An 11493-nucleotide genomic window follows, 5' to 3' on the forward strand; every position below is an offset into this window, starting at 1 on the left:
CTGCTTTTCATTCAGCGGCACCTAGTGGACTGAATAACTTCCCGGCAACAACATTTCAACAATTACTCTGTCAATCTCGGTGACCGGCCCTGCGTCAAAAGCCTAAACAAGTATGCAAAACTACCAGGAATAACTTATCAAGGCTTTGTCAGTCCGAGGATAAAGATTTAAGGCCAACCCAATCAATCTATTGCAAAAAAATTATATAGCTCATCGTTTTGTATCAATTAAGCCAGAGCCTTTTTTGACGACTCCGAATGCGCTAAAATGCCTCCGACTCCACAGCTCTGGTTAAAACTGAAGACAAACAAACAGAAATCATTAAAAATAAAGCATATATACTTTTATTCAAATAAAATAACAACAAAGACACTAGAACGTGAGAATAGGTGTTTTACTGGACACAAAAACTTTATGGAATGCGTTTTGAATCGGTTTTGGTTGGTTGATTTTTGAATCTTTATCCTTTTGAATCAAATAACAACCTGCAAAGCGCAAGCAAATGTAGTTCGCTTGCCCCATCTAGAGAAAAAAAACAGAGTCTCAAAGATGAAACAAGTGATGGAACAACCTTCGGCTCAGGTCAAACTCCGGAGGTGTGTGTGCAAACTGTCTTTGTGGCTGTGGTCACTTTCATGACTTTGGATAAATCTAACTTTATGTATTATTGTGGTGATGCAAGAATACACAATTACACATGTTGGCTGTAACATTGGTCTTAAACGTATATGTAAGATTGAAAATAGGTTTAAAGAAGTCAATAAAAAATCTTCAATATCTTAAAAACAATAGGCCTACTACATCAGGTGGATAGAAAACATAGCTACATTAGAAATCTTCCCAAATGTTTACTCCTAAATGAACCCGTTTAAAGGACCGTAAGCATTGCCATAATGCACCTTCTTTAAGAGTGCCTGGTTATCGCTTCACTGCTTGATGGTGTACCAACAACCAGGTCCATTGAGAGGGTCATTACCAATGAGACACTAAGGCCCCAAATTCCGGTACTTCTATATAAAAACGCATCATCGTCCATATCCAGCAAATAAGTTACGAGTTGATTTATTCAAGTTCCCGGGCTCCTTGGAATGGCTACGGACGCTTAAAATTATCCGGGGTCCTAAAGTACTCTCTCGACCTCCCTACCAACGTTACTGCCAACAACCGCTAAGTTAAAATATTGATTAGACGGATAATGAGGTGGATATAAACAAAGGGAAGAGTTGATATTCTCTAACATCCTGCCTCCGGTACATCACTAGATGAAACCACGGCTTAGCAACCGTTTTCACGACCAATCTGTGTTACTCTTGTGCTAATAGAACAAACCAATCTGTTAATGCCCAAGATGAAAATACTATAGGATAGTTTAGTTTTTTTAAAGTGTTTTCTGAAGCAGAAGTTCAGCTTGTCAAGATTGGTTTGCAGTTCAGTTTTAACCGTGGCCTAGAAAAATAGATGCCCCAGCCACCGTGCACAAGATTTCAGAACTAAAGGCTGAAGTTTAAAACTTTATATACGGTATATACTTAGGATAAGGCTGAAAATAAAACTTCACTTGGCTCCTAGCAACATTTGCGTAAAACGCTACTCCAGGTGTTTTCAGTGATCAATTGTTTCATTATTTAGTATAATTAATCATTCGCTATCTAAGCTTGCAGCAGATTGCGCATCAACATGAGTTACTTGACATGGTTCCATGTGATTTTATGAGCCCTACTGCTTCCATGGGGGCTCAAGGCAGATTGGAAGAGAGTGATATGTCACCAGATTATTACCCGATTCCTCACTGGTTTATGCAAGAAAGACCACAATCGGTACCCTTTGTAAAGTCTTTTGTATGACCCGACCTCAGGGATTCATACTATGAATGATTCATACTATGAATCCCTGCCCGACCTGGAATCGAACCCAGGGCTACCAGCACCAGAGCCGAAGATTTAGATTAAGTGGACGGGAAGGCAAGGAAGCCAATCTTCGTGTCCACCTTCAGGCATGCCGTTAAGTGTCCTGCCACAGACTCTTGAGCGGTGTCGAACCGGCGCCCTTTCGATTGCCGTTCCAGTGTTCTCACCACTCGACTATGCAGCGATAACCACTGAGCACTCTTTAGTTACTGTATTTCATTTTACAATCTACATTTTAGAAAATTGATTGTTGATAAAGTGATACTCACCAACAGAAAAAACTATTGAATCTATATAATATAGAGAATTCTATTCATATTTCAAACGTATAAATAATTTTCTCGTGTTATAGCTTCTTATGACAAACAAAACACTTGAACAATGAAACAATTGTATAAAAACATTTGAAAAAACAGTTTAGGTATATACTGTAAAACCCAAGTAACATGCTTATCTGCAATCGACTCCAGCCTTCAGTTTTGAAGGCTTGTGCACGGTGTCTACTGTCTAACTCTAGACCAGTGTTTCTCAACCTTTTTTGACCTAACGCCCCCTTTATAAACTGGCGAAACTTTATCGCTCTCCAACAAAAATGATTAGTTACGAAATGCAAATATAGCCTATATTTGCGAGCATGAAAACAGTATACTGGTAGTAGTCGTTACGTCATAATGGAACTCACCAGATTTTGTGATACACTGAAAAATAATGAATTTAAATTTTAAATAGATAGCGTTTGTAAACAAAACGGTTGGTCAATCAATACGACGATGGTGTAAGAGAAATTGTTTGGCTATGGTGCGAGGATGTAGCCTACAGTAGAGTACATTTTATCGAGACAATGATGTGACAAAATCGTTACGCTGGTCGGTAGATGGGTTAAACCAGAATGCCCCCTAGTAATCAAAACGCCCCCTATAAGCTGAAATAATCATATCGCCCCCCTGCAAAATCAAAACGCCCCCCGGGGGGCGGTACCGCCCCCGTTGAGAACCACTGCTCTAGACCATCTATTTTCGTAGGGTACGGTTTTTACGCATGAACAATGCAAGCTTATACAAAAATAATTCAATAAACAAAGAAACCAATTTTGCGCAATCTGAAAGAGGCTAACAATGATATACTGAGCAAAACTGTAGCCTAATCTTAATAAACTAAAATAAACAGAAAAACACGAAAAGACGCTTTAGTTTAGACTAGGCTATTCTTACTAAAATTGAAATAAAAGTGATTTTTTTGTCTTGAAAGGGAAACTCTTTTGCAATCAGTTTCAGAAGATAACTTTTCTTAATAATGCAAAATATACCTTTACTTTGGGGATGAAAAATATGTCAACACTTTAAATTGAAACAGTGTCTGACGACTATAATCTGCTTAAAATTTAAAAAAATATATATATTCAAAATAATTAATAAATTAGGCTATCAAGCATACAGTATTCATTTTTAACATGATTTCGTGTACCGTAGGTATCTTTTTAATCGAGACAAGTTTTGCTCACGTTTCACAATGACGTCGAAGTTATAACACATCGAAGTGGTAAATTGAAACATCACAAATACTACCGCACACCAAACGACAGGTAAGCAAATAATAACATCCAGCAAGATAGTGTTGCTATCTTTGGTGAAAGAAAGTTTCCAGATCCTTTTAATGGAAAGAAAAAGTCATTTGGCAGGTTGGCTATTACTCGTGGTCTTTGTCGCTCAGTAGAAGCAGGAGTTTGGGAAATGTCAATAAAATTAACTGAAGTATAAATTTCCACGTTCTGTGTGCTGGCTATGTTACTACAGGATCCTCGTAAACATTGGAAGCGGATAAATTGAGGATCTCCATAGCTGTACCGTACGCCTAAAATTTTGGCTTGAGGATTGCTTATAGATCCACTGTTTCCATAGAGAATTTCATACCGTGAGCTTAATACCATTCCGGAACACCCGGATATCCCGTTTGCTGGAGTGGCTGAATAGACACCGCGAATAACTTGAATCCAATCAGAAGGAGCAGTTAATGTAGCTAAGCTATGAATGGAGGAATCTCCAAACGTTCCAACAAACACATCAGCTGTGTTGTTGAAAGCGGAGAATGTGGTACCGTCTAAAACAAACTTTATCTGCTCTTGCAATGCAGAACAATCTGAACTGTCGACAGGCATGAGACAACCTGCTCTTACGTCATTACCAAATAAGATAGGCAGGCGAGTTTGTGACCAACTACCACTGCATAATCCACTTGAATCTGGATTGACCAAAGATATCTCTGATCCAGGAATACTATTTTGAGAGACACTTAAAGATGAGATGGTGGCATCTCCTCGCTCTCGTGCTGCTGTATTGAGTGGCTTCCCAACTAAATAACCAGGATTGCCACTTTTCTGCAATACCTGCTCGCTCGAATTGTCAGGTTGAGACTCTTGAAAATTAACAGAAAATGTCTGGGACAGTGGCAAATCAGTGGCAGTTATTTGTCTAAGATTAAATGAAACTGTTGCAGCAATAATGCCATTCAAACTATCAGTGGTGATGAGATATGACACATCGTTTACAACATTTTCGCAAGTAGTTCCACTAACCACAGGACTCGCACAACTTGATCCAGACTCTACTCCATCAATTTTACAGGAAGCGATTGTAATATTGAGAAGACCTAAGCTTGAGGAGTTGCTTGGAGGAGCAGGATACAGTTGAAAACTTTTAATATATGTTTCATAGTTCAAACTTTCTGTTGATGTGCAAGCTGAAGCAATGCTATTTAAAATCCTTGTGCATGTAGATATTCGGTTTGTGTAAAAAGTTACAGGAACATTATCTTGACAAGAAGTGCTAATTCCCTTTTCTGGGATGGTAAAAATGTTCTGTGCACCACTGCTATATTGAACAAACATTGTATCACCTGTCCTATACAGTGTGGCTGAAGGGACAGAGTTGCTGCTGATTGCTGATGAAGCAAACGTGTATGTAGATCCCAACAAAGTAAAGCATGTGTTATCTGAAACACATACTGAGTCTGTGTATAAGTTTCTTTGGGCAAAATTATCTGTCTCAATACAAAATAAACTGTTTGATTTAACGTTTGTTGTCACTGCTATATTGTTGACAAAAACTGTTTGATCAGACGAACATAAAAAACTTGTTGGATTAGTTGGTGTTGGTAGGCAAGTTTTGAAGGTGAGGGTATCATTAGGTGAACAATCAGCTGTATCACAGCAGCAATTTGATTCACACAATTCTTGCACCAAATTGCAATTGCATGTTTGTCCATCAACAGTAAAAAGTCCAAAGAAAACCAAAAGAAAACAAAGCTGAATTGTGACTAGCCACATTTGAATATTGGTTTGTGTATTTCTATGACATTTTCTACAAGGAAGTCATTAAAGGTCTGGAAGTCTGCAATATAAAAAATTCAATTTATGTGTACAGCAGAGCTTATTATTTTCTTCATCAAAACAAGCTCTTAATAATATTCTAACAACTAGAGGACATCTGTTATTTTGAAAATCTCAAAAAAAGATTCACTTGTTTATACTTTGAATTAGAAAGTAATGGAAAGTGGAAAGACTGAAACAAATTAATGTCTCATCTGTCTGCTATCTTTAGAAAAAAGTAGCATTGCAATTGCACTCGCTACTTTAGCAAAAATGTGGCGCTGCTATCACTACCAAAAAGTAGCACACTACTGCCCACCTCTGCTAACTGCAAAACTCTCAGATATTTTTTTAAAGTCCTGTGCGTCCAATAGGGTTATATATACATTGATTTTACAAATTGAAAAAACTCATTACAAAGAGCACTAAGTCACCATATTAAACACAAGAACAAATTAAATAGCATGATATATATTATATATATACATTCTTCTGGTGCAAACTAAGCTGAACTATCACAAAATGTATAAAGTGATAATCTGTTTTATTCTAATGTTTCATCAATCAGACACGACTGCCTTTTTCAGGGGGCTAGGTCAGGTAGTGAGTACCTGTCTAGCATGGCAAACCACAGGACCATGTTATGCAAAATGAAATCCAACTTCCAAACAAAAATTATATGTAGCGTACAAATTTTAAAAGTAGAAAAAAAAGTTTCAACGGTATATGTCAAGAATGAATTGTTTGTTATACAATTGAACAAAGTTCTGTGAAGTGAGAAATTTGTTTGTGTTGTTTGTCATGCGAATAGTATAATACAAGTATCATGAACACAAATAAAGTTAACTAAACTTCACTTTTTATGTTTTTAATGTGACAAATTTCAAGCATCGGCAAATCATGTTTAAAGTAAACTAAATAGAGACTGACATTCAATAAAAATTGTAAAACCAATTGTAGGCTGTAGCAACAATCAAGAGAAAATATTAAGCATACTAAGCCATATAAGAAAAAAACACACATACAAAACCAGCAACTATTAATTGCTAACAGATTTGGATAAAGCAAAACAAATAAAAAGTATGATAATCATAGTTTTTATAATAATACAGTAGTAGCAACACTGTTCAATCCAAAAAATTTGTAAAACAAACTATCAATATTAAGCCAATAATCATTGATAAAATTCATCTATATACGGTATATATATAATGCTTTTTTTTAAGGTTTTTAAATTTGTAGCCCAGACCATCAGTCCGATAAAGATTCCACAATCAATCAGCAGGCTGTTTTGGTGTGAATAACAGGCCTTAAAACTCGTGTTTTTTTCCGGCAGCCATCGTGGCCTACCGAGAGCTCCTTCTCGGCGGCCAAATCTGCGTGCTTGGAGGCCAAAATACATATAACGATAGCACAAGTAAATAGAATTAAGCTTGCAGCAATGCCAAAATGATCACTTAGTGTTGCTGAAGTCTGGGCGACGTCCTGCTATGTCTCTCGCTAGATATTCAACAGAACAAAGCAATTTCGCAACAACGCTGGGTTGAAAAAAGGCGGTACTCACTGCATTGTTGCTGCTACGGCAACTGCCACACGTTGGCAATTCCTGGTGAGAGAAAACCACGTTTGATCTTTTCTACGAATGGTCTCACTTTCGTTACGTCACAATCAAACTTCAGTTCTGGGTCAACGTAAGGGAATATGAATATGACATCATAATGAACATGACAATAAAATAACCGATACAAACTAAAAACGTACTGAAACAATCGCTTTTTACAAATCTTTCCTCACAAACTTGTTGCTGGGAATATATAAATTGGGGCACCGAGCGATGTTGTCATTTCATTATTTAAAAGTTAAACATGAAGCAAAGTCAAACATCTATTCGCGCATTCTTAAAACCAGCTTCCAAAAGGCGTCGAGATGATAACGCTGAAGAAGCCACGTCCAGCACGAATGAACGTAAAGGTGACATTGATGAAGAAAGCAGTGGTTCAAGGATGGACTGTGGTAAAGTCAATGCCTCAGGCAATGCACCGGTAGTTGCAGGGATGGAGGAACCATTTTAAAAGTAGGTGGGCCCAGAGGCACAGCAGTCAAAGTCAACCCAACTTCTGGGGGCGAAGCCCCCAGACCCCCCTTAAACCATACAGAAATAAGACATAGTAATCTTAGCGGGTTTAACATACTTTATTACACACACAACAATATAACATATTTAAAATTACTCACACGTTTTCGACGCGTACGTGTGTCCTCATCAGGAAACAACACATATGACATACCGTACATTGGTATGTCAACCACACATTGATTGACACGGGCCGGAGAGCACTTAAACCCAAACCTACCAACTAAAAGTGTAATTAAAGAGCACATCGCCTCTTGTGAAACATGCACTGACAATGTCTCAATCGGCCAATTAAAAATCATCTCTCGAGGCAGATCTGATTTTCAGACTAAGATCATGGAAGCCTTAAGAATCAAACGGAACAATCCATCTCTCAATCGGCAGTTATTCGACTGTGGCTCATCGTTCCTTTCGTGTGTGTTCTAATTGTTTGTCCAATGCCTGTAGTCTACACCTTATGTGATCTGTTTCCCACCGCATAATTTAGGCTACTAGTAATCATTCTTGTATCATTTGTTCAGTTCGTGCTTTTCAGTTCAGAGTGTCGTTACAGTTACAGTGTAAAGTCAAATTTATCTTCCAATTTTTCATTTTATGTATTATATATAGCAGATTTAATTTCTGATGAAGACACACATATGTGTCGAAAACGTTTGAGTTTATTTTGATTATGTTATATTTTTTGTGTGTAATAAAGTATGTTAAACCCGCTTAGGTTACCATGTTTTATTTCTCTATGCTTAATAGTGCTGTACAAAATATGGCGATGAACACACAAATAAAAAAGAAACAATATGACACAGTTATAATACCACCTGGGATAAATAATCTGCAGGATGGCTGTGCGCATATATGCCGCAGCATCAGTACCAATATGCAAATATAATACTGGCATCAACAATGCACAGCTAATTGCCACAAAGTTTCAATACCAGGAGTACCGGTACTGGTGGGTCTGCTACTATTCGGTGAACCCGATTCGGTGAGAGCCTTTTTCAGTGAGAGCCTTTTTCGGTGAGAGCCCTATTCGGTAATTTTTTTGAATTTTTTTTTGAAAATTATCGGGTACCGTAGCCTAATTAAAACCCCTAACCCCAAACCCCCTAACCTCAAAGCCCAAAACCCCAAAAAAACCCAAAACCCCAAAAAAACCCCAAACCCCAAAAAAACCCCAAACCCCAAAAAAAACCCAAACCCCAAAAAAACCCCAAACCCTAAAAATCCCCAAACCCCAAAAAACCCCAAACCCCAAAAAATCCCCAAACCCCAAAAAAACCCCAACCCCCAAAAAAACCCCAAACCCCAAAAAACCCCCAAACCCTATCCCCTAACCCCTATAACGGCAATGATAATTAGGCTACGGCGCGCAATAATTTAAAAAAAAAGCTCACCGAATAGGGCTCTCACCGAAAAAGGCTCTCACCGAATAGGGAACTCACCGAATCGGACTCACCGAATCGGACTCACCGAATCAGACCATTCCGGGTACTGGTAGCCTATATACACATATTTAACAGTTAGCAAAGTTATCCGGGAGTAACAGCCTGCAGTATTATGTGTATACACTACACAACAGCTGCACCACCAATATACAAATATAATAGGCCTACTGGTATCAAACAACAACAAGGTTTCTTCAACTGTCACTATATAGGTGACTGCCACTGTTGGTACGCTTGAAATTTTTTCCTTAAAATATTAATAATATGATCATTGAAAGCAATAAATTCTTGGCCAATTGAGGTGAGATCAATCTGATCGATCAAGTTTTTGTGAATGTGTTCAACTGTTCATCCTATGGTTCAAGTGCTCTTGGGTTTTTCTGCTTTTTAAGTAATTTTTCACCAGTAGGCTATGTGGCACGAAAAAGACCTTTTTGCAGTAGCATTAAACAAACATGGGGATTTTCAGGTAAAACTGTATCAGTTTTGATAGATTTAAGTGAATGTTTTATGTAGCCTACAGTATTTTAACAGCTTGAGTTCGTTTTCGAGAGAATTAACATCAATATCCCCATCTACCCTTATTGCTGCAACTAAAATTACTTTCTCTATAGGCTATCACAAAATCTGCAGGTGATCTTGGTCAAATCTTTCGCTACCTTTTCAAAAATATTTGGCTTTCAAAAGTGGGTGGGCCAGGCCCACCCAGAAAATAAAGTAGGTGGGCCCAGGCCCACGTGGTTCCTCCATCCCTGAGTAGTTGTAGAAGGCAGCATGAGCCATGGATCTCCACCTGCTCCATTTGACGTTAGCATGCTGCCGGATCAGCTTCCGGCTCGGGAAGGTCGTATGTTGCAAAGAAAGCTTTTTTCCAAATTCCAGTGGATGCGTCTTAACCCTGATGGTGTTGTAACCCTGATGGTTACTGTAGTCACCTGTCTGAACATTTTGCGGCAAATTCAAAGGCGCCACTTTAAAGATAACTGGTCACGAGTCACGCCCTTTTTAGGTCGCAAAGGAAAACATAAAAGAAGTTTGTTTAGTTTAGCAGCGCTCATAAGATCGCAAGGTGCAAGAAAGCAAACATCAAACCTATTAAAGCTTAATTGCTCCAGCGACGCTAAACGCAGTCTAGAAAAAATCTAGAAAAAAGAAAAAATCGACGCCTATGGTAACAGGTATATATAATTATACAATATATATAGTATGCTTATGTTGGTACGGTAGTTAATAATTAATATGAAATATAAGTATTCACAAAAACAAGAGCTTGGTAGGCCTATATGGGCTCACAGCAAAGATTTTGGCTCAAAATTGCCTTCATGGTAAGCGTCTAGCTAGCAAGGTTCAGTGTGTGTTTAACCAAAATTTCTAAAACTGACTAGATGTATGATTGTAATTTGTATATCAACATCAACAACATCCATTTTATTTTGGTCAAAGTAGGCTATCATACTACAATTATCAAAACTTGAGTAACAGAAATGTCAGTGCTTTCATCAATGATTATGGAAAACTTTTGATTTCGACATACGTATATCATCAATAGCCAACTTTTTATGGTAAGATAAACCATCTTGGACAGTATATCAAAGCTTGGTGCGTTTCATGTCTATTTTTTTTGCAATCGCATTATCAGGAAATGCAAACATCAACAAGATTAATGTGAGTGAATGGTACATGATGCTCAGAAAAATAACCAGCAAGCAATGCTTCTGCTTTGACAATCTGATCTGACTGCGTAGCTAAATTTTGTGTTAAAAAGGTATTGATTTTCAAATTTAAAAATGAGACTTTGCAGCACTGTAGTTTTGTGTGGGCTTTTCAGTCTTGCTATGAGTTAACAATATTGATTTATATATTAGCATTTTTCAGTATGGCTTTGCAACATTTACAATAACTGTTGTTTTCATTTGAAGCATCTTCTTTCATTTGCAACCAACCTTTGAATTCAGGAACTTTTAGTCAGTCCTTTTTGAATGATTTCATTTTTATTACTCATTTTTGTAAGAATACCGGTACTGTAGAAGAGTTCAGTTAAGTTTATAACATTAGGTCTACACTAACTTCGTATTTGAGTCTTACAGCTTAAGCAGCCTAATACCAATACCCCTGAGAAGCGTAATAAATGATGACTACAGTAACTGATGCAAAAAACATTACCTTATCATTTTTGTGTTGCAGTGTGGCCATTTACCGAGGATCCCAGTGCCTTAATAGGCTACTGTGCAAGCTCTGTACAAAGTTAAAAAACCTAGATTTAGCGGTACCTAAATTTGAAAAAAAAACTTTAAACCCAGATGTGGTCAAAAAAACCCAGATTTGGGTGAAAAACCAATCTGGCATCCTTGTGTAATAGATACCACTTTTGTACATTTAATCTTTCAAGAACTACTGTTCGACACCTAGTAGGCTATCTGCTTAGCTTATTACAGCTGTCACTGTCGTACATCTGCCATCACCATCTAAAACTGTTCAATTTTAATAGGCTGCTATTAGATGCTAATATGTTACCAATGCAATACGTCTTTAATTAGCCGAACTACATATAATATACTTGTTCACAGAACCTTATAACTCTCTGTTACTGTGTTGTGTAGATTTGTTTGACAAGAGTACTTCAACAATGAAGCTGTATAACTCTCC

The 11493-nt window shown here is 37.6% G+C and overlaps 1 protein-coding gene across 1 annotated transcript; it reads right to left on the reverse strand.

Moving 5' to 3' along the window:
• Positions 1–327: 327 nt before the first annotated feature.
• Positions 328–11118, reverse strand: LOC145770343 (tectonic-3-like). The gene is made up of 2 exons (XM_082581956.1): positions 11011–11118; positions 328–5293 (listed from the first exon to the last, which is right to left on the reverse strand). The coding sequence occupies exon 2, from the start codon at positions 5227–5229 to the stop codon at positions 3469–3471; it is 1761 nt and encodes a 586-aa protein (XP_082438082.1). The 5' UTR covers positions 5230–5293; positions 11011–11118; the 3' UTR covers positions 328–3468.
• Between the last annotated feature and the right edge of the window lie 375 nt (positions 11119–11493).

This window comes from Aplidium turbinatum, chromosome 1, assembly GCF_918807975.1.
Source record: "Aplidium turbinatum chromosome 1, kaAplTurb1.1, whole genome shotgun sequence".
NCBI lineage: Eukaryota > Metazoa > Chordata > Ascidiacea > Aplousobranchia > Polyclinidae > Aplidium > Aplidium turbinatum.